This window comes from Festucalex cinctus, chromosome 16 (assembly GCF_051991245.1).
Source record: "Festucalex cinctus isolate MCC-2025b chromosome 16, RoL_Fcin_1.0, whole genome shotgun sequence".
NCBI lineage: Eukaryota > Metazoa > Chordata > Actinopteri > Syngnathiformes > Syngnathidae > Festucalex > Festucalex cinctus.
Window position 1 is genome coordinate 6927054 of NC_135426.1, and position 23440 is coordinate 6950493.

At 40.0% G+C, this 23440-nt stretch overlaps 1 protein-coding gene and 1 long non-coding RNA gene across 4 annotated transcripts in view; one reads left to right on the forward strand and one right to left on the reverse strand.

Moving 5' to 3' along the window:
• tafa5a (TAFA chemokine like family member 5a) overlaps window positions 1–16154 on the forward strand; it is a 164070-nt gene extending 147916 nt beyond the window's left edge. For 2 of the 3 annotated variants that reach the window (XM_077501171.1, XM_077501173.1), the window contains exons 4-5: window positions 11233–11409; window positions 16073–16154. In XM_077501171.1, coding sequence (XP_077357297.1) covers window positions 11233–11241 — 9 coding nt within the window. In that variant the 3' untranslated portion in view covers window positions 11242–11409; window positions 16073–16154. The remainder of the gene's footprint in view (window positions 1–11232; window positions 11410–16072) is intronic. The other variant, XM_077501172.1, reaches the window with a different exon arrangement.
• On the reverse strand, window positions 41–6245 carry LOC144004106 (uncharacterized). The gene is made up of 8 exons (XR_013279206.1): window positions 4736–6245; window positions 3985–4126; window positions 3782–3859; window positions 3638–3708; window positions 3472–3523; window positions 3295–3357; window positions 2691–2867; window positions 41–1211 (listed from the first exon to the last, which is right to left on the reverse strand). It is a non-coding gene; the product is annotated as an uncharacterized LOC144004106 (long non-coding RNA).
• Window positions 16155–23440: the final 7286 nt, after the last annotated feature.

The window sequence follows — 23440 nt, forward strand, 5'->3', positions numbered from 1 at the left end:
TGACCATTGACCAATCAGGGTGTACTGCCCAGATAGCAAAATGTGGTTGAATCAACGTTGAAATATAGTTCGGCTTAAGTGTTGAATCTACGTTGAGATCTAAAGTTTAAATTATACAGAAAGCGCAAGGTTGATAAAATGTTGAGTCAACGTTTGCTTTCCAACCATATATCACTCAATATCAATGTCGTTTCAACCATAATCTAAATGAGAATCTAAATGCATCTTTGGTTGATTTTACATTGAATTCTAACGTTTAAATTAAACAGAAAGCGCAGGGTTGATAAAATGTTGAGTCAACGTTTGCTTTTCAACCATAAATCACACAATATCAATGTCGTTTCAACCATCATCTAAATCAGAATCTACATGTATCTTTGGTTGATTTTACATTGAATTCTAACATTTAAATTATACAGAAAGTGCAAGGTTGATAAAATGTTGAGTCAACGTTTGCTTTGTAACCATATATCACACAATATCAATGTCGTTTCAACTATCATCTAAATCAGAACCTACATGCATTTTTATAGTGAATTAATGTGAGGAATAAATGTTTTAAGTTAATCATCATTTACATTGGAATTTACATCTAAATGTACATTATTATTATTACTATTATCATGCACATTAATATAGAACTACTTTTTTAAACTAACAAAAAATATTGGGTTAGTCCACTAGAAAAAAAAAAGTTACCGTATGTTTTTCACCTAGTGTTTCTGCAGATGTCTTACAACTTACTTGGATGTATTATTAGCTTGTTGATTTCCTTAACCATACTTCCCCATATGTATGAAAATCTTAGGACAGAAAATATGTTTAATATTCAAACATTTATTAGAAATCAAAACACAGTACTTTGTAACTGAATTCTGGGGAGAATGGAGGCAAAGAAAATAACACCCGTTTGGCTTCTGCCTCAAATAATGTTTGTTTTTATTGTATTATTCTTTTTCTTGACAAAGGAATGAAATAAACATGAAATGAACTGTAGGAACATCAGTGTATAAAGCGGTAACCATTTCACTTTGACTGTACGTCAGTCCATAAAAAGACACACTAAATTTGACTTGCGTTCGCACTTGCGTCCAAGGCACTAGCATTGCTTGGGATGCCACCGTTACGCTCATGAGCAAAACGCAGCCAATGCTTGACAGTAACACCAAAGTCCTGCTGAGTCAGTGTACGGTCAAGCTGTCGAGCAGCAACTGAAAGACAAGATTACAAAAGAGAAGAGAGTTAGTATCCAATACAATTTATTGTTTTAGAAAAAAAGCTGTTCTGTTGTTACAGTAACTATCAGTAAGTATTAAGTAACACTTTTTTGTTGAATTTGACAATGTTGGTAAATACATGCGATGTCAATATAAAAACCACTGTAGATTTATTTTAGTTAACTCATTCACTCCCAAAGACGTATTTATACGTTTTTTAGGTTTTTGTTTGCTAGAGTTTTTGTATGAAGGCTTTGATGCAGTTTCTGACCTGAAGTGGAAGCTTAAAGCGATGGTAGTTATTACAAAAAAAAGTTTCATTCATGAAACAGATGAAGCACACTTTTTTTTTTTTGTAATAACTACTATCGCTTTAAGCTTCCACTTCAGGTCAGAAACTGCATCAAAGCCTTCATACAAAAACTCTAGCAAACAAAAACCTAAAAAACGTATACGTTTTTGGGAGTGAATGAGTTAATTAGGACAATTACAGAATGTTGAATGTGCAATGTAACTAGCTACTAGCATGAAAGTGTGTCATGTATAGTTAGGTACATTGTTTATTTTATTTTCTAGTTTTACTACGACTTAAAGAGGGTAATGGTCAGAGGCCATTGTTCAAATTAATAGCACAAAAGGAAAATGAAGTCTGGTTATTTGGAACGTCGTTAACTCGCTGTCTAGCTGGTGAAATTTAGAAGCTTCGGAGCGAGGACAGCATAAAGATGAAAAGGTAAGGGGAGTAGCGGTGAAGAAAAAAAAAAATACTGATTTTTACTGAGCTAAAGAAAATAATGTTGACATAATTTATTAGAAATGATTGACTTGTTTTGATAGCCACTGCTGTTGCAGGCAAACCTCGTGTTCCAATAAAATATTTTGCAAATATATCGAGTTGCGTATGCCTAAGCCAGGTCATGCTGCACCTCCACAAATAATGGTGCGACTAAATCCTGTGCTGTGCGAGCAACCAAAAATGTTACTCGCACCAGTGCTAGTAGTGGAAAAGTTAGTGTAGAGCCCTGGCCTGATGGAGTCCATCTTGACTGCAATATATTAATGAAAAGACAAAGATACATATACTAATTGCTGTTTTTGTGAAGTATCAATGATGTTTTTTTTTTTTTTTCATTGATTTCGGAATTGACCATTCTCTAATTAATAGATAAATAATGTCTATGTGGAGCCGCACTTTTAAAATGTGTCTTTTCTTAGTGTTTTTTTTTTTAAAAGCTTTTTCTGGGAATTTTCAGTCATTCAAAAATATTTTTGGACAATTCAAAACAATTTTTCAGTTATACAAAAATGTTTTCGGAGAGTCAAACCCTTATTACGAGGTTTCGGGTATTGGAAGGATTCTGACTCCATACCCCAGGTGGAGTGATTTTACACAACAAAAGAAAGCAGCTCAGAACATTCTGCTCAAAAACAACTCTGTCTTGTAATAAGTAGTTTACATAGGCGATAACTCACCAAACATACAGTCTTGCATCACTGTCTCCTTGAATGCCTTCTTGCCAATGCAACACTTGTCTTGCTTCCCTGCCCAGTTGTATTCATTTAACAGCCCAGGGCATTTGTCATCACAGTTGCCATCCGTCTGATTAGGTTGTCCGAATTGGTGCCTTCAACGACAGCCAGGTGATTAATCTATGAGAGACGACATTATTATTATTATTAATTTAATTTTTGCACTCAACTTTTGTTGATAGAATTCTCCCGATGCCTGAAGATTTTACTTTTAAGTAAATTACATAACCTTTACTAAATTTTGCAATATTCATATACATCACCCCCTCTCCACCCCCCAGATGACTAACTAAATAACTAAAACTGAAAATAAAAATAATACATTTGTATTTCATTTTTGAATTGTATATTTTTCATCCGTTTTTACTTTCACTTTTAGTAATTTATTTATTTATTTATTTAGTCATTTATTTATTTTGAATTTTGGCAGTTTTGGTCCTCCATAATTATGCCTTACAAATTGGTAAAAAAAATTAAAATAAAATAAAAAAGTGTGCTAAGATTTATGATGATTTGGTTCTACAACAGTGACCTTTGAAAAACTTACCAACTACGAATACAGTATTTCCCTTTCTTCCGGTTGGTCCCCAAGCACCGCAAAAAGGGTTGCCTGAAACAAACAGAAGACCCTGTTCAACATTTTTTTTCACAATGTGATTGTGTTCTTTCATAATCATAGTAGTTATTATTACTCACAACTTAAATTAACAATGGGTCTAGGTACCTGTTGTAGAGCTGTAATTGTGTTTGTAGTCTTGAAAAAGTGAGTTGTGCACCTAAACAATATCAACAACACAGCATGTAAGTTTCAAACTTACTGTACAAGTCAGCAATGTGTTACCGCAATAATATCATCACAATCATGTAGTACAGTGCGCAGAATCATTTACCTGTCTTGCGCTACTCCTCAGAATGGATTTTGTGGACAGAACATTTTGAAGAAACACTCAGAGCCTGAAACCTGAGCACAACCGATATTCTATTAATTATTATGTTATCTTATATTATGAATTCTGAAAACATACCAACATTACCTTAAAAAAATTTGCACTTTGCCCTCTTCCTCCTTATAGGTAAGACAGACCTCTGCATGTTCTCCTTCCCCATTAAACCTGTGCCAAGTTATATTCTCTGTCACTAATTTCAACATTTGGATGTGGTGAAAGGTAGTTCACCTAAGCTTTCTTCAGATTCTTAGAAATGAATATTTTGAGTGTTTGTTCACTTGTTTACTTACCAAAGAGGTTCACCAAGCTCTGGCCAAGGTACAACATGCCTTCTTAGTTTGAATAAGTAGTAAATTACTAATTAGCCATCTGGTTTCGAAGACGCTGGCACCACCTGTACGCCATGTGACTCGTCAAAACAGCACAAGTAACCTGTACATCAACAGACAACAAATGATATTAAAAGCAACAAAGTACAACATTTACACCTTTGTTTTATTACAGTGTGAAAAAAATGTGTTCATTATAGGCTCAATAATTAGTAATTACTAAAAAAATACTTTTACTTCCCTCAACAAATAAATATCCTGAAGCATGATTCGACTAGATTTCGTGATGAATTAAGTTATATACAGAAGTTAAACAAATTACAGATAAACCTTACATTACTATACAAGTGGACTTAATTTACTTTAAAAACTAAACCTAAAAGAAAACGCTATTCAAAGTTCTATCTTCAACTGTTAAACCAGCCTGTTAAAAACGACTGAAAAAAGATACATTCTTCATGTAAACGCTCCTGTAGCGCTTCAGTGTAGTTCGTTAGCTTACTAGCATATCAGCAACATAGCACACAGATAGGCTTGTAGTAACTCTCATTGTTAAGAGGCCGTCGGAATTAGCAACTTAGCTTCAACGTTTAGGATCATTCGAAACAATTTCTTCACTAAAACCACCTCTAAAGACCAATATGCTTAGCGACCCAACTGACAATGGACATGGTGATACATATTTGTTTTATTTAACGTAACTTTTACCGACCTGAAACACAGAACGTCGACGTTTGGATTCCCGCTCTTAGCACGGCTGTCGGCAATTTGAAATTCTTCTTCTTCTACGCTGTGTATGACTGTGTGTGTCAGTCTGGTTAGTAGCATGTCCCGCCATCTAGTGGCGTACTGTGGAACAGCGATCCAATAACGTTAGAAAGTACAGTAGATATTTAAATCAACTCGATGAAATTAAAATTGTATGAGATATATAATAGATTTTTAAAACATAACCTGGGAAATGTGTGTAACGCATAAGTCATTCCTCTTTTGTATTTTTTTAATATAATATTATGCACACAATGTACATATCACACAGCACTATAAAAAATACATAATTCAAGCTCTGCATATTTTACAATACAAGCTGAATATTATCCCAGAACAATGTAATATTTGGTGCTAGTGATAATTTGGTACCTTTTTATATGATTATACTCGCAGAGTTGCGTCTCAATAAAATAGCTTCATTACAATATTGCCCCCTAAAAGCTTTACCTCTGAATCAGATTTCCACTAAATGTAAATAATTATCTCTTTCATATGAATATTCATAGTTGTTTTTATTTTAGAATTGTTAGACTTAAAGTTTATGCGTTGCAGGTTGAAACAAAACTGGTCAGATAAAATGAGATTTTCTCTGATCAGCCAGTGAGTGCACCTAACTAAATATTATGGCATTGAAACTATTAACGGGAAAATTTAGATAACCACACACGCACGCACGCACACACCAATGTCTGTGAAGTCAATTCAGTAGTTGTGTCAATATGAAGCCATAAAATATCAAATGTAAAACATAGGAAAATTAAATACTTACCCTTGAATCGCTACAAAGAAATGGTGAACGCACGTTCGAAGAACTTCTCTCTGGAAGCTTCATGAAAGTTCGTTCACAGAATTCACACACAAACTTTGATTGTTTGACCAGAAACATATTGAAATGTCTGTGTGATGATGTATTAAAATTCTTCTTAACATCTGTTATGCAAATAAGTATGTGTAAAAAAATGTGTGTAGAAAAAATAAATAAATCTGAAACTGCATTTAAGAGTGGGACAAGACTGGCTATACATATGTGGCCCAGAGTTGTAAATTGATAGCTGGGCCAGATGCGTCACACAGCAACTGGCCCACATCCTGTTTGCCAGAGTCAAGCCAGTGCCACCTTTGCTGCTCCTGGGCCATGTTCGGCCCACATGCCTTATGCCAGTGTCGACTGAATGCCACCTGTGCCGGACTTATGCCGGATGTGGGCACATATTTTTGATGACTGGGCTGAAATGCACAAACTAGAAACTCTAACGTGTACAGTTTATTTGGTGGAAATGCCAGGTGTTTCGAGTACATTCAAATAATTTACAAGTTTTGCAAATACAGTGTTCCCTCGTTTTCCGCTGGGGTTAGGTACCAAAAAATACCCGCAATAAATGAAATCCGCAAAGTAGTTAGCTTTATGTTTTATATTTATTATAAATGTTTAAAGACTCTAACACCCCCCACCCACCAACCTGTCCCCAAAATACTTCCCCTCCCCCTCTCCTAGTCAATTTCTCAGCTGAAGGGAAAAAAAAAACAAGAAGGGCAAACATAGATTCAACGTTAATTAAACATTGACCTTTCAAACGTTTTAATTCAACCAAAATACAACGTTGATTCAATGTTATCTTTTAAACACAAACTTCAATGTTAACATAATGCTGTTGAATCAATGTTGATTGACCAATCAATCTTCAACCGTAACCAAAAATCATCCATTTTAACCCTAATTCAACGTTGAATAAACATCTTTTGCTATCTGGGTGGGGTCCTCTCCAGCTTACTTGCAACACTAACCCCGGGTTTTCACTGGATGCGGTTGCGGTGCGGTTGCAGTGCGGTCCGGCGACGCAAGCAATTAGATTCCATTCATTCGAATGGTGCAGTTTACACCGCTTGCGGGTGCGTTGCGTGTCGACTGCGGAAGGCCTGCGGCGTGCCGCAAGCCTTCCGCAAGGATAGCCTATTTTCTATTTTTGCCGGACGCCGCAGCGGTAGGCCTCCGGCAAATGGCAAGCTAGCACAAAACACATCGAGCGGGACAGGAAGACCGAGGCAGTTTCAAAATAAATTTCCGGTTACCTTTCAGAATAAAATACTCGCCAGCTCCTATTTCGCAAGTTTTTCAGCAAAACGTGACGTGGGCGTCGCCGGGCCATGTGCTCATTCACGGTTTAGACACCAGCGAACATGGACGAGGAGAGGTTTATATTGGAGGTGGAAAACCACAAAATAATATATGACACGGCACATCCTTTTTATAAGGACTGTAATGTATTGTGAGTTTGATGTTCGCGATTGCTTGTTGTGCCCGTCTCGCTTGCCGTACTGAGCGGCAGCCGGACCCGGAAGACAGAAATAAAGAGTGGACCCGCACTGACCCGACTCTCGTTATTAATATACTTTACAAGGACAACCAAAAAAAGGATGCTGCATGGAATCTCATATCTTTCTGCTTCTCTGTTGAGCAGACTTTCTGTATGTTTGTCGTTGTGAAATGCCACATGATCGCGCGCGCGCGGTCCCGCGAGACACGTTGGGAAGTGGGCGGCGACGGAGCTGCCGGACCGCAGCTGTGCGGAGCCGGTGTGGATTGACAAAAAAATTGACCCGTCCGGAGCACGCAGTCAAGACGCACCGCACCGCAACCGCACCGCAACCGCATCCAGTGAAAACCCGGGGTAATGAAAACAAGCGGCATAGAAAATGGATGGATCGATGAAAACATGGTCGGAAGTAGTAGTGGCAAGTCTGTTCAAATACCCAATTTGAATTCTACTAAGCATTGTTGAGTGCTGCCAATTGATCTTATCATGGCACTCACCTCCCCGCCCACAAAATGCGACGAGCAGCGCCCTCCGACATTTACCGGTCGAGATGAGCTGAAGTGCATTCATAGTAATGGCAAAGTTGTCAAATCTTCCTTGTGATTTCTCAGGCAGGTATTTTCAGGACGCCAATATTTCTCTTCGAAGCAAGCAGAGGGCGCTTTAAATTTTTTAGTTAAGGGTATCTTCACTCGCTCACCATGCAATTTTGACCCAAAATAAAAGAAAATACACATCGCTATCTGCTGCTTGCAGAGGTCATAAAAAGTCAGTCGCCTCACTCACTTCGACAGATTGTCAGCAAAACCGAAGTTTTTGGACATTGTTCTTGTTTAAGCAGGGTAAGAATTAATTCATATGACCTCATAGTTTCAATGTTTTGATGGCATTTATGCTATTAAGTAGTAAGTCAACAAACACGTGGACGGTTAGCTAGCCAGAGCTATCGTTAGCCTTTAGCTAAAAACAACAGTGGAGAACATTACCTTAGTGCAGAAAAAGTTTGATCCAGCGCAGGCATTTTTCATAGTTGTTTGAGGGTTTAGGAAAGGGAATAAACCGGACACCTCCTTCTAGTGGTCGGAATAACTGCTCTCTCTCTCTTACACAAGCCGTGATTACAGCAGGACGCCCGTTAGTTGATCGGGGTAACGGTTATCACTCTTACACAACTCATGATTACAGCGTTTAACCATTTTTATTGACTTTTTTTCTTGCCTTTGGCTAACCACGCATTTCAACACCGGGAGCTGGATTGCTTTGTTTGTCCGGGGCTAGACTCACATGCTGGCGCAGACATGACATCTTGCGTCTTGTTTGGTTTACTAGGTCATGCGGGCGTGGTTTACGGTAAGGTCACTTGTGCGTCGAACAAAATCACTGCCTTGTTCACCAAAGGTGTGAAGTGACTTGGAGTCTTCTATTAGGTGACCGGGGTATTTAAACTGTGAGCAACAACCTCAGGGGAGGCATGATTACTACTGTAATCACAGATGCTTCACCTCTCAGGTGACGGGAACAGTGCTCAATAGCTCTTTCAAACTCGAGCACAAGATAATCATGTGTCCACAGTGTTGGCTGTTTCTGCACAAAATATGTTAGCATCCACGTAAATACCGCTGACTCCAATCCCCTGCGACTCTGCGTAAGTAGCATAGAAAATGCACGTTTTCATCTTGGTCTCCTTACAAAAGGTTGTTTATCGTGGCCGGCTGCCGGCTTTGAGGATATTATGCAATCACACTGACGGTAGCGGCCTAGCGAGCCCTTTCTCCATCATCTGCATCGTAGTCTCCCTGTGGAACAAGTTGAAGACAATCCTGATGGGATCTCCCCACGCTCCCCTTCAGCGTAGGTTCTGGGTTGGTACCAGCTTCGGTAATTGATCCCTCTGGGTATTCCAGGCACATCCAAACAGTACATTGAATAGAATCGCCACTAAGAAGGCAGCTGCTTGGCCATCCCAGACATGCAGAGATATGGGAAGACGAAGACCCCCTTGTTGCTAACCATTCATTCTGTTTCAAGCTTACTTTTAGAGGGAGCCAAGTCAGCACACCTCACCCTCCCATTTGGGGGACTCGGGGAAGACATTAGAGTGTTAGCGAGGGGCAAGAGGGAGATGCACCAAGAATAAAAAAGTGCTGTCTCATGTTCTTCAGAGAGGAAGCGTTTGGATTGATGTACTAAGTGGGCAGCATTGCTTAAGTCTCCGCTGGCTAGTGAAACAGTGCAAAGAGCTAAAGTTTCCAAGCCAAATTGCCAATAATGGTGTGATTCAGCCATCTAAATTGGGCAAAAACAGATAATTGATTTCATAAAGTAGGAAGTGATTGATGGCTCGTGCTGGAGCTGCAAGCAGCTGTCTTTAACTAGCAGATGGCTGCAGATGAACACAAGGCCATGAACCGTGATGTTCGTTGTTACACACATAGTATTCATTTCTTTATTTATTGCTTCTCCTGATGTCACAAAATGTGAGAGTAATTAGAGAGGACAAAGCTGAGAGACTTGTACTTACTACATTAAAATATATGTGAGCTGTCTTGAATTACAATCTAAATCACATTGGACACTCAAAATCTGAACGATTTGGAAGTATAACAGATTGTGTATCAAGGAAAATCATGTCCAAAACTTCAGCATGAATAAGAGAGATGGTACAGCAACGGGGCTGCACGGTCGCCAGGGGTGGCCATGGCCAAGTTGTTACGGTCTGGCCACCCACACCGCCACACGAAAAAAAGCCCAACATTCCAAAAAGTTTTTTTGTTGTTCTGGTTGCCGCAGTCATTCCAAATCACGGTGTGTCACATCAACATATGTCTTCTTTGAGGTCGGAATTGACACAATTCGAGTGAGGATAAAAACAATTTCCTTCGTTGAATGCATCGTTTTTCCTCGGTGAAACGACACGAGCTCAGTCTCCACTCATTGAAAATCATTGGACTTTGGATCGTTGTCATTTGATTTGTGAGGTTTATTTTGGTTTGCAAATGTAATAAAAATGTTTTTTCACACTTTAATTAATTACCACTGATTGTCACAGCCACCGAAGTGGGGTGAAATTTGTTCGCCGCATTTGTCCCATCCCCTGGAGGAGAGGTGAGCAGGGAGTAGCAGCAGGGGCCACGCTCGGGAACCATTTTTTTGTGATCTAACCCCCCCCCCAATTCCAACCCTTAATGCTGAGTGTCAAGCAGGGAGGCAATTGGGTCCCACTTTTATAGTCTTCGGTATGACCCCGCCGGGGGATTGAACCCACGACCTCCCAGTCTCAGGGTGGACACTCTACCACTAGACCACTGAGCTGGTACAACAATATGTTCGCTAGTCACAGGCAAAAGCAATACAACAATACACTACGATTGAAGCATTGCTTTGCGGAAATATCAGAAATGCCCGGATGTTCAGAATTGTCAATTGTCTATCACTTTGTCATCTTCTGGATCAAACATGTGACCGACATGAAGCTTAATTTAATGTTTGACCAATTATTAGCTTAAACTGTGAAGCTAGCATAGCTTATCTTGGAAATGCAGATTCTCGAATATTAATCGGCAAGACTTTATGTTCATGCAGTTCCAGTCTATGTCAAGCTTCATGAGTCCAAGTCAAAGTCAAGTGGAGGCAAAAGTTTGTGCTTATCCCAAGTCCTAAAATTGGTGAATCGTGTGCCTCGACTCCCCCAAACCGGTAGACGAAAACAAAGACTGACTTCCCACTGTACAATTGAATGTAAAGCAAATAAATGTTCTGGTCTCTTTTGAGTTAGTTTTTTAATTCCCTCCTTTTTTTCCCGAGCACAATAACTCCCATAACCATTTTTCTCCTCGGTTAGCCAAAGCTTTGAAGGTGGTTAAATGTGACACTTTGATAAGCCAGTCTAATAATACAGCGACACTGCTACAGAGAAACAACAACACAATGCTGATTACATTACATGTTGTTATTTTATCAACATTTCGCCTTCCAAGTTGGACTCCCACACGTCTATAGTGTATTTCATTAGCGAGCAAGAAAGCGAAAGTGGTGGCGGCGAAGGCGTGAGCGTGTTCAAGTCCAGATGGAGCAAAAACGACAGGTCCTCATCCGTACGTCTGCCCTTTTTTCCCTCCCCCAGGCTCTATGACGCGACAGGACTCTCCCTCCACATTGTTGCACTATGGAGAGCATTGACGACCCCCTTGACAGGCAGCCAGACACCACCCACCACCGCCACCTTTCCACCATTAACACAAGCCCGCCCATTCCCTGGAAGCCCTCCAACCTGCGCCGTGGTCCTCGTGGAGGCAGAAAGGTACCAAAATAGCCCTTTGATTGCATCCCTCGAGAATATGTTTGATGGCCAAACTGTGAAATAAAAGTAATCGGTCCAAAATATCTTAGAAGACCATAATCACGTTTTTACTTGATCACATAATCCCGCAATTGCCAACAAGAGAAATAATGGGCATAAGAATCCTGATATATAAACTGAAGCAACCGTCTGCTTGTTTGAGATCCTTATTGTGCTTCTTTTCTTTTTTTTTTTTTTTTTCCATTTTGCATTAAGCCCACCAGTTCCCTCGTGTGCGTTAAGCTAGCAAAAATCCATGTGCGCTACAATACAAGACAGCTCCATCTGTGTTTCCAGCTTGTTTCCGCTCTTGCTTGGCATCGGCACGCCTTAAGCCTGGCGAGCCCTCACTTCGGTGGCGTCTGTGAGTCAGGATGAAAGCGGGCGCCAGACAGGGGGCAGATATTAATGCACATTACTGGGATGGCGGAGTAGCCGCGCGGACATTTTTTAACTTACGGTGCAATAAAAATAAGGATTAGGACCAAGTCATAAAAGTGCCCATTCTTGTTGAGCTTCAGAAAAGCAGGTTCCTCGACCAGTCAATATCCCTGGCAGTTATGGGCCCTTTTATGATTTGCTTTTAAGAGAAAATCTGATCCCGCTGTTTCTTTCCCATCTAGACAAGCGAGCCCCTCGGTAGATTTGCAGCTAAAAATAGATATTGAAGGAATCCATGCTCGGGTACTTGCACAACATGTCAGAGAAGATCCGTTTAGCACCAGTTTAAGCAAGAGCGGAATGCAATTAGGACGACGGGCACCATAAAGAAAGACAATCATAACCTCTGTTACAAGCCAAGTTATTTTTCCAGAGGCAAATGTTCCCCCGAGGTTGTCATTCTGCTGATGGGACGTAAAAGAGCTTTCTGATCGTCTGATATGGCGCAGATAGCATAGACATCTGTTTGATGTTCTGACGAAATATACCAAAAAAAGGCTGGTGCATGAAATAACTCGACAGATAGCTGCTTGAGCGTATTGAGGCCCCGCACGTGCTGCGTACATACGTACAAGTTCTTCTGCTTCAGGCGTGTAACGAGCCATTTCCCACCGCTTATTAACCTGTAGCTCATTGCTAACCTGCTGATGAATATTCATCGGGCAGGCTTTTGTAGGAGGGAGATGCAACAATGCAGCAGGGATGCGACTGTTGCAGCGATAAATGAGCTATCAGTGAAATGTTTGTCAGGCAGCACACTGGCCATTAAAACAGCAATTTAAAAACTCTTAATTTAGCAACTTTTTATCAATTATTTATACATACATATATATATATATATATATATATATATATATATATATATATATATATATAGGGCTGTCAAAGTTAAAGCGTTAATAGATTAATTAATCACAGAAAAATGTCGCATTAATCACGTATTAACGCATATTAATTGCACTATTTCTTTTGGACCGCACTTGAGCCTTGAACGTAACCGCGGATGGTTACATTGAAGGCTGCGCACGTCAGTGATTAGGTCAATGCACGGCTCCAGTTGGTGTGCTTGGTGGTAAATTTCGCTTTAAAAAACACCCCGACGGGACAAAAGTAATTTGCGTTTAATTAATTAATAATTGCTGAATTGCACCCGATTGATATGATGCTGTTATGTTTTGAGCAATACACGCATGCATGCAATTGCTCACGTGCATTTAATCAATGTTTGCAAATGACATTCAGATAATAAAATGCATTAATGTCAAAATATTACGGTATATATATATATATATATATATATATATATGCACACACACAGAATAGTAGTAGTATACAGCATGTAAATTTTGTTTTGTTTTGTTTTTTGTTTAAAAAAATAGTACAGCTAAAGTTTTGAAGGCATTGACTTCATGTCAGTTGTTGGTGGCAACCAAGTGAAAGCATTTTCTTTCATGCGCCCGTTAACACGTTTAGCACGGGTCCGTGTGTGCTGACATTTGCAAAGGGAGTCAGCCAGAATACACACGCAGAGGAAATGTCAAGTTGCGCCCATATGTTGGCGCAAAATTTGCTTTCAATCCCAGCTGGAGAGAGTGACTGACTGCCTATGTATTGTATTATGAATCCAGTTGTCTTTAGCGCCAGCAGATGTGCCTGCGTTCACCTTCACTCCCCCCACTCTGCTGCGCCTCAAGACAGGAAGATGTACCGTACGTTGTCATGTGCGTGGAATTCAATGTTTTCCTCTTCCTTGGATGAATATCGATATGCCCGGGAGCTAGTGTGCACAAATTAGACGTAAACACACATGGATTATTTACGTTCCGCTGCAGCCACCTGCACTCTCGGGGAAGTTTTTCGGTTTATAGCCGGACTTCATCTCTCTCTCTCTCTCTCTCTCTCTCTCTCTCCCCCTCGTCTCGCCATTCCTGCACGCCCAAGAATGGCATCTAGTCGTTGGCTCTCGTAAGATATAAAATTGAGTAATATGGCAGTTTCCTGATAAACCCAAGGTAATAATCACCTAGGGCTCAGGAATTTTATTCATAGGGCAAATTCATATGATATTCATCTGACATTGCTTCCTCTTTTAATAGGAGACTTGCATTTTCCCCAGATGAGATTTTTGTGTGAGGGAGATTTATGGGAGGCTGTTTGCCACAATGCGGATGCGAGTTATGTGTGCGCGGATGCGTGTGTGTGCGAGTACAGGCGAAAAGAGGAGCATTGTGGGAATATAAGAAAATGAGCCCGGCCGACCGCATGTGGTAGTTTAACGAAAAACAAGACCATTTCGCTGCTAGCCATTTGCATTCCATTTCAGTCCAGCATACTTGACTGCCGTTGTCGGATTTCCCAGTAGGGCCGCCAGTATTGCCGACGGTAATCCCATAGCTGCTACTCGTGCCGGATAGGGACACAGCTAAAAATGACTGCAATTGTCTATACCTGGATGAATAGTTTAAACTCTTAAAACAAACTCAAACTCATTTTACAAGATTGACCTTCAGAGTCGACGCAGCCTGCACTACTGGGTCTAATACGGCCAGCAATTTGTTGGATATTATGATTGCAAGCCTGTTCTCCATTCAACAGCTGATTCTTGCATGGCCTGCTCCATTCAACTTGATTATTATTACATTCGAGCCCCAGTGGCATTGCCACAATCTTGGACGGCGGCACCGTCGTTTTGGCCGCCAGATGGTTTGCGGACGCTTCCAGATTTGTCTTTTTTGCTGTAAGATTAATTGTTTCTCTGCCAGGGTCACTTTGTTCATGTACACTTGGTGGTTTGTAGTTGTTTTTTTTGTTTTTTAAGTCTACATTGGGCATGCAGTGACTTCCGTTGAGCAGTCATCAAGGACTGCAAAAACTAAACAAACACAACATCAGTTGCAAGATCAGGACAAAATAAAGTGGCGCACGCATGCAACCGTATTTTCATAATAATTGAGGACTTGTGTTGTGAGTCTTGCTGGTCTTTATTAGGGATGTAATGATACCGGCAATATCGTGATATCACGATATTAAAACTGCCACAATATATCGTCATCGTCATATCACGATATTAAAAATCTGTTAAAAAGTCAAGTTGATTTCCATTTGTGCAGTTCTAGCACCCTCTGGTGGCTAGTTTTTTAGTGCCATTTAATTTTCACAAGACATGTTTTGGCCCTCCTATATTTAAAATCCACGCTAATGGTCGGATGAAGGGGAACGTAATATGCTTGTGAATCGAGTCAATATGGGGAGGAACTCAATGTGTGCGTACATTAGCAAGTAAGTTCCTCAATATTTAACTATTAGAAATTGTAGGTTGTTTATATGTATAAATATTATGTACAAAAGCACAATATTGTGTTTTTTTTAGTATGAGCTCTTTTTTTTTTTATAATATTGTGACCTTGTTTGTATTGCCAACATCCCCACAATATTGTGATAATTATCGTATCGTGACCTTCACATCGTGATATCGTATCGTGAAGTTTGGATATTGTTACATCCATCCATCCATCTTTATATTGATATGGTCTGTCCAGGACCTTGTCTTGAGATTCAGCCATTATCTTTCTATTCTTTGTGTTGCAATGTTCTTCTTTTCAAAGTCTCAGATAAAAAAATAAAAAAAAAGGAATTGTGCTTTCTTTGGAGTAGCAATCCTCCTTGGCAGTAAAATTTACTGTCATGTTTATTTCTCCTTTAAATGGTGCCGTATTTCTGAGGAACATTTGTAGCAAAATAAGCTCCAATAATAATACAATAAGAGTACAAAATAAAGTGACTATGGTTGGATATTGCCAAAAACCTCATGACACAATGCATATCACCCTATCCCGATATTTTACATGATTTTACACACATTTTTTTCAGAATATGCTATTTTTATTATGCTGGCTCGCAAAAATGTTTTCGTATGTCATCTGTGCGCGCTGCCCAGTAACGAGCAGCTTTTGCAGATGTGCCAGCAAAATTTAACTCCATATCGATGCATGTACAATGAAGAGGCCCGCAACACTATATTCCCGTATTGATTTTTTTTTTTCAGCACACCCCTACAGTAAACCTGGTTCTTGCGGCAGGTACATTTAAAGATTTTGTTGAAAAGTCAAAAGCTGCCTCCAATTGACTCATGACTTTGCTAACAAACCTCTTGTTTGCTCTGTTCTTGGTCTTTTGGCGGCAGGTCTCGTAACACCACGAAAGGGAGTGCTTGTAGAAACCCCGCCCCCCTGTCTCCCCAGGAAAAACACTCCACAGGCTTTTCTGACTTCTCCCACCCGGTGCGTGTCGTTTGGGTCAACATGGTCGCCTGCTCTCCACTTCTGCCTGCTCCGTCCAATTAGCAGCTTTTTGCCCGTCACCGTGGAGGGTCCGGACTCCTGTCACGGGTGATCGGCGCCCCAATCGGAAGTCCTCGGAATTGCTTTGACTGAAGACAACAATCGGTCGCATTTCTTCACCTTTCTAGAACCTCAGCAGGGCCTTTGGAGAGAAGTGATCGCTCTCTGCTGTGAAGAGAGAGAGGCCTTCTGCTGGAGCAGACCTCCCTCCCATATTTTTATAGACCAAAGAGCAAATGCGCGAGGACTGACACAGTGGACACTCGCTGGTTGTCACCCAGCCGTGGACACCTAGCGTTGCCTGGCACACGCACGGATCAAAGGAGTACTTTTGACCATTTCCTGACTTCTTTTTTCGTTCCTCGGACTGAACCCAACGCTGTACTTTGGAACTGGAGATATAGGTACTACATACGTATAACTGTGTATCAAGAAAAAAAAAATGTGACTGGCGTTGTGTTGGCGAAGGAAAAAAAGGAGGCGCGTAAAAAATAATGAAAAGACGGCGTGAAGAAATGTCATTAAATGTATTTTGAAAGGCCCTCAAAGTTATATATTTAACAGTTTTTATATGTTGTACCTTTGTAGAGAAGCTTATTGGACTTGTGGTCACAAATGCCGATTAGGATGTGAACAAATGCTGTTGTTCTCATTACCGCTGGCGCTCGTAGTCTTGGGTTTTTTCCGTTCACACCTCACTAGCTGCTTTCTTTTCATGCTCGTTTGTTTCCAAGTCACTGTCCAGCAAAAAAAAAAGAAAACCTGAGGACGGACCCTGCCGCCGACTTCACATTGTAAATGTATCGTAGTCAGTGGAAGCCATTGAAGACTGCTAATTTGCTATGATATTGTATTGTACACAATGTGGAATACTGACCCATTTCCTCTCGAAGGCTTTTGATCTCTTAATTTATTTCCGCGCTTGTGTTGGCCGGCACAACGATCGGGCCCCTCTGTCGGACGTCCACGGGCGGAATGAGGAGATCGAACGGGAGCGCAGCAGAGATATTACCGTCATTGACATACAGTACTTTTTTTAATCATGAAATATTTTAAGAATAAATTAAATACCATGAAAGAATTGTCCCTTGAAAATGTAGATGGTGTTGGATCCAAATGGTCTTCAACTGGAGTCCCACAAGGTAACTCAACTCATCGACATGGTTTCGAGCACGTTGGACAAGATCCCAAGACGACCCGGTACCCAATCAGTGGTAAATGTTGTCAAATTACTACAAGGAGTCAGTTGTCATGGCAACCAAATCATACACGCTTTGTTCGTCTGCCAATGTTGAGCCCCAGTGTTCCATATCCGGCACAATTGTGACAAAACAAGACATCGCAAAAAAATGAAGCGTTAATGCTAATGGGATGCGATTATCACAAGAGGCCGTGATGATTTCATTTCTCAACGTCTTTGTAAGAAAGGAGCTCCTCCTCTCATGGCTGATTTGGCGCATATTCGTGGTCTGTTCATTAGCGACTCTGCAAATTCTTTTGTGTGTCGATGATGAGCCCTGTCACGGATTTGAGGACCATTGAGACGACTTGAGCGTGCCACACAATAATTATCACCCTCTGGTTTCCAACTTGATAACAAAAAAAGCTCTTAATTAGCCAGAAAGTGATATAGCAGCAAGAAGAAATATTGCTTTAATGTAGTTCTCCACTGTATATGTTTGAAGGTTGTTATTTTTGGATATGGTATACAGTCTGTGCATTTTTTCCATCCAACATTATTACAGCCAAACACAAACATTGTATGCGCACAAGAATATATGACGATTTTTTTTAATAAGCTGCCATGTTACCTTGAGTTTTTTTTTTTTTTTTTTTTCCCCTGACAGCATGCATTCCACGGCAAATATGTGATTATGGAGAAGAAAAATCAAGACGGATCCCCACGGAGGTTCAATTGGTGCCACTCTTAGTTAATGTAACGTTTTTGCATTCATTTGAATCTCATTTTTTCCAAATTTTTTTTCCCAGTTGCAGGTTCCTGCTTCCTGAGATTTTATCACATTTGGTGTGCAGTTAAGATGAATGTAATTATCTTGACAGATCTAATTTCACACTAAGAAGTCTTTCTTTACAATCTATATTTGATTACGTGCAGAGAAAGTGGATCGATAGACAATATGGCCAACGCAGCTGCTTACCTGAAGATGTGCCATAGAAATAGTTGCAATAATCTGTCATGGTTACACCAACAAAGTCATATAGATTCTTTCTATGCATTTTTTTTTTTTTTTTCGATTGATCAGCAGGTTTAAAGCTTCACAAAGTGCTTTGAAGCATGTCCTGCGGGGTCACATGGAAGGTTTGTATTGTTCTGAGAGCTCATCTATTAGAAAATGTGTTTGCGCTTTTGCTCCTACACTGCAAGCAACTTTGTTATGTAAGACGTGTAGAAAGCTGTGTTCACACACACTAGTTCAAAAGAAAAGAAAGAACACATTTTTTTTTTTAGATAATTCAAAGAGTTTTAGAAGTATATACACAATTATGTTGTGGAAATATGAATAGTCCAACTAACTAATTTGGCAAATGAAAAGAATTGCATATTTATGTACTCTACTTTTAATGAGGATATAATGAGTGAGGTGGAAAGTTAAGCTTTTTTTTCTGCTTTTTTTCTTTCATATTTCCAATCTGTTTGATTTACATTTTAAACAGGATATTGTGCATAGGTCTATATAGCCTATAGAATGTGGAGGGAGGGAATTGTGACACATATACATTGAAAGATGTATACACATACACCTGTGCATATATACCTACGTATATGCATGAACACACTCACACACAGTATTAAACATTTGACTATTTGAACTTACTTAAATTTGATTTCACTTTAGTTATTTTGATTAATAAAAGGTTAAAATATTGCATTGGCACATATTTTGTAATACTTTACATCATTTTACTTTATTATTGAGTCATTTCTTTTCAGTTTATTTTTGAATGTTATTTTACTTATTTTATTAGTGAATGATAATTGTTCTGGTTTTCTATTCTAATTGTATAATCTTTCTCTATAAGGCTATGTTCACACAGCAGCTCATTTCTGATTTTTTTTTTTTCCTATAAGACACGTATTTGATAAATTATTTATTCATTTTTTTCCCCATGCAGTGTGAACAGTACAATTCCGATCTTTTTTGTTTCTTTTCAAATCTGACCTGGGCTTCTTTCATATGTGTATGTGTCTGCACTGTGAACGTTCAATTAGATATATTGCAATCAAAATCAGGAATAAAGATAGTTTTAAAGCCACCGTAATGAATTATACAAAGAATTAGGATTAAACCTTAATGTACTTTTACTTGAATACAGGATGTACCAATGACAATCACTATAACTGCCATTTTGTTCATGTACAGCGGACACAGTGTTAAACAGTTGAGACAGAAAAAAAAGACATGGCTGATGGCATACTGATCTGTAATCAAGACGTCTGGAATTTTAACCACCAGCCCGCTCCAACTCTCCCCAACAAGGCTGACAGCTGGCGACCAATCGGTCACACAAGATCACTGAATGAGGAAAAAAAATGACCAGCTTTTCAGCAGCTCCTTCAAAAACTCATTTACATGCTGTCAGCTTCCATTATGGCCGCCGACCTGCAGCCGAGGCCCTGCAGGACAGCGCGGCGTCCGGGTGCAGCAAGCGTGCCCGCCGAGCTATACCGTCGGCCTGACCCGCTTCTCTGCACCGCTAGACAACCACTTCTCCGGTGCCGGGGCTCCTCTTTACAACCCCACCCCTGCGTGGTGCACACTCTCCTCGTAAAAGAAGGTGATTATCAAAGTGCCTGCTTCCCCATTTTTGCCCCTTTGAAACAATTAATCCACTCTACATGCACCTCCAAGCATCAGCAAGGAGGATAAGGCTGCTAAATGCTGAGCCTTGAATAAATCTTTTTTGGAGGAGCACTGGATATTTATCTTCCACTTTGTGCCAGAGAAGGTTATTTTAGTTAACTAAGATTAAAAAACAAAAATTCAAAAAACTATTTCGCTAACGAAATAAAAACAAAAACTAACTGACATTACATTTTATGTTTACAAAACTAACTAAAACTAGCAAAAATGTCCTTAGTTTTAGTCTTTGATCATGAATTTAATGTATGAGCCTTAGGGAATGATTTTAAAAGTGATTTTAAGTGGATTTATTTTGATATTAACCGGAATAAGAATGTTTGAAAGTGTGTCAGACAGAACGTCATCTAGCAGCAGCCAATAGAAAAGCACTCCTGTGGTGTTTTTTAAATATTGGGCACAAATACACATTAAAAAAAAAAAAAAAAAAAACCTAATACTGAAACTAACTAAAACTAAATTAAAACTAAGCATTTATTAAATAACTAAAAGTAATAAAAACTGCCTCATGGGTCTCATCTTCGAGGCTCTAACAACATACAAAATAGAACAAAATGTGACAATCGTTATGTACTGACAGAAAATATAACTACTACAGATCAAAAACGAATGTAAATGGAGTTTCGGTAAGGCTAACTTTTACATTAGCATGACATTAGATGCTATAGCTAGTTGTAGACAGTCACAATAATAGCATAGCTACATGAGCATTTCTAAATACATTGAAGCGATTTTTAGTAACAAGTGTAGATAGTTACCATATGAGAGTCCGACAGGTTAGAGACAAAAAAAAGTCATAGCTGCAGCAATGAATCAGTCACTAGCTGTAAACAAATTCACGAGACTCCTTCTGGACACGTGCTCATTCAATGCAATCTATGTTTTTCATCTTAATTTGCCAGTCTAGGGTTTATCAGGCGGTCAAAAATAAAGTCCAGATATTATCATAATCATAATCATAATCAGAGACTCCTCTGCTGGAGACTTGAATGTTCAACTATTTTCTGTCCTATCCTGGAGTGCACTATTGGATCACTCTGACTTCTGATTGCTTTCTACTTTGATGCTTATTGGAATAGGACTATATCATCCCTTGTGGCAAAAATGATAAAGCAGACACATTCTGAGGTGTACAGCTGGGCAAATCAGATGAGGATGGTGGGATTTCTTTGGTGAAGATCTCCTGATATTCCTCATACATTATTCCTCATCCTTTCCTGTCGCTCTCATCAATTTACTTACACGAAAAAGCAGGTGAGAAATGATGGACTTGCACTTAAGTGAGCCCAGGCACCTTGCTAATGGAGTGAGGCTGAAGCGATTAGCACACCAAGATGACTGCAGCTCTCTCAGGGGAGGCCGGACGGCGGGAGACGGAATGCGCTTGTGAGTCCGGTTCGTTGGACAGCATCATCTCCAAGGACGAACGAACGCTTCTGTGGCTTTCTGTGACTCTTCCAGACTCTCTGCGTCTCTCTCGGCTCGGTGGCCACTTCCTTCTGAGAACATCCGGTTTAAAGCCTGGTACTGTTCATTGAGGACTAGGCGTCATCTTGGTCTCATGAGGCCAAAATGTCAACATTATAAAGAGGATTGCCTACCAATTTGAATTGTACCAGGAAATGCCTATTAATGGAGCAAACGCCTGTTGTGCATTTAGCTGTTTCGCGCCTTGTTAGAGAGCATAAAAGGGAAACATTGAACAACTGGACATGTGCGTTCAAAAGTTTCTAGAGTGTCAAATGAAGTTCAACATCCCAATTTCACTAACATTTTATTTGTAGAACCTACGGTGCTAAAATTGAGTTAACTACAATCCCAACCAGGAAGACCAAGGCTGATCTTATCAAAGTAGAGATTTCAGAAGACCGTCAGCATTAAATACACCATGTCATTAATCTTCTTCCCTTATGAGAGACATTTCCTAAATGGAATTATATAACTTTGCTACTGGGGTCTAAAAATATCCTCAAAGATAGAACAGTCCTGAAGTAACTTCTGCAAAAGTTGAACAGAAAAATACGACTGACCAACTTTTTTCTTTCCTTTTTACTAAAGCCGCAGGATGGAGCTTTTGATAAGCAGAGGCCGTGCGAGATCCTACTGAGCCCGAACACAACCTAGTGATGCTCAAAGCGCGCTAGCCTCGCCAAGGATTCTTTTATCTAACTGGTAGCTGACAACGACAAACCACCAACCACCAGTCATGCCTGGTGCTAGAATGAAACAGGAGCACCAGTGAGCACAGGTCAGTAGCGCCTGATCAATACAACTTTGGAACACTCTTTTGTATCCGGATCCAACTGCCAATAAAGTCCTTGTTAACTAAATGTGTTTGTCCGAAGGCGAGCCATTACACCCAGTGGCAGCTTCCAAAAAGTCCTCACATATCCATATACACCCTCTGCTGCCACCAGCCATGAATAATTGATAAGGCAGCACCATCTCAGCCTTCTCAAGTATGAGTGCTGTGTATCTGTCTCATAATGATTAGTGGAAGGGTCAGACCGCTCAAGGCTCGGGTCCCCAGCATCCGCCCTTAATCCCCCCCTAATCCCCGAAACAATGGGCTGCGCCATGCAGGAGGGACTGTCGATTTTTATCAGGCCGCTCAGAGGGATCAACGTGCTTTCACACAACAAACACAGCAATGATAGTAGTTGAAGCGCCGCATGCTCTTCTCGACGGAGTACCGTTTGCGAGAAACGACACAGCACGAAAATGTGATCCTACCAAAGAGGAAATGCTATAGACGATCAAGAAATCAGTTGGTGTTGCACGAGCTAACATGTTTACCTTTTCGAACCCCGCGATTGCTGGCCACCTCAGTTTGCGTTTCACCTGAAAGGATCAAGACCTGCCTGTTGCATTGAGCCAGAGGGGCTCGCTTTACTTTGGCTTTGGATTACAGAACAAGTCCTCAGCACAAAATTTTGCCACAGAAATACTTTATGGAGTAATACGGAATTGAAGGATCTGCTCGCAATTCTAATCGGTAGCGGGAAATAAAAAAAAAAAAAAAAAGTACAAATACAGTACTTTGTTACAGTACTATAAGTCACATTTGTTTCATAGTTTTGCTGGTTCTGCAACTTATATTCAGGTGTGACTATATACATTTTTTCTTCCTTCTGATGTAGTTTTCAAACTTATTTGTCTTTATTTTTTCCCCTTATATATTACAATTGTAGCTCTTCCTCTAGCTGAAAGAAAATATATAATTATGCATCCACAGTTTGTTTGTTTGTTTGTTTATTTAATGGCCAATTCCTCATTTGTGTTCAGTGTTTCTCTTTGTGTCTCAAGTGTCCCCTTGTCCAGTACTGCCGC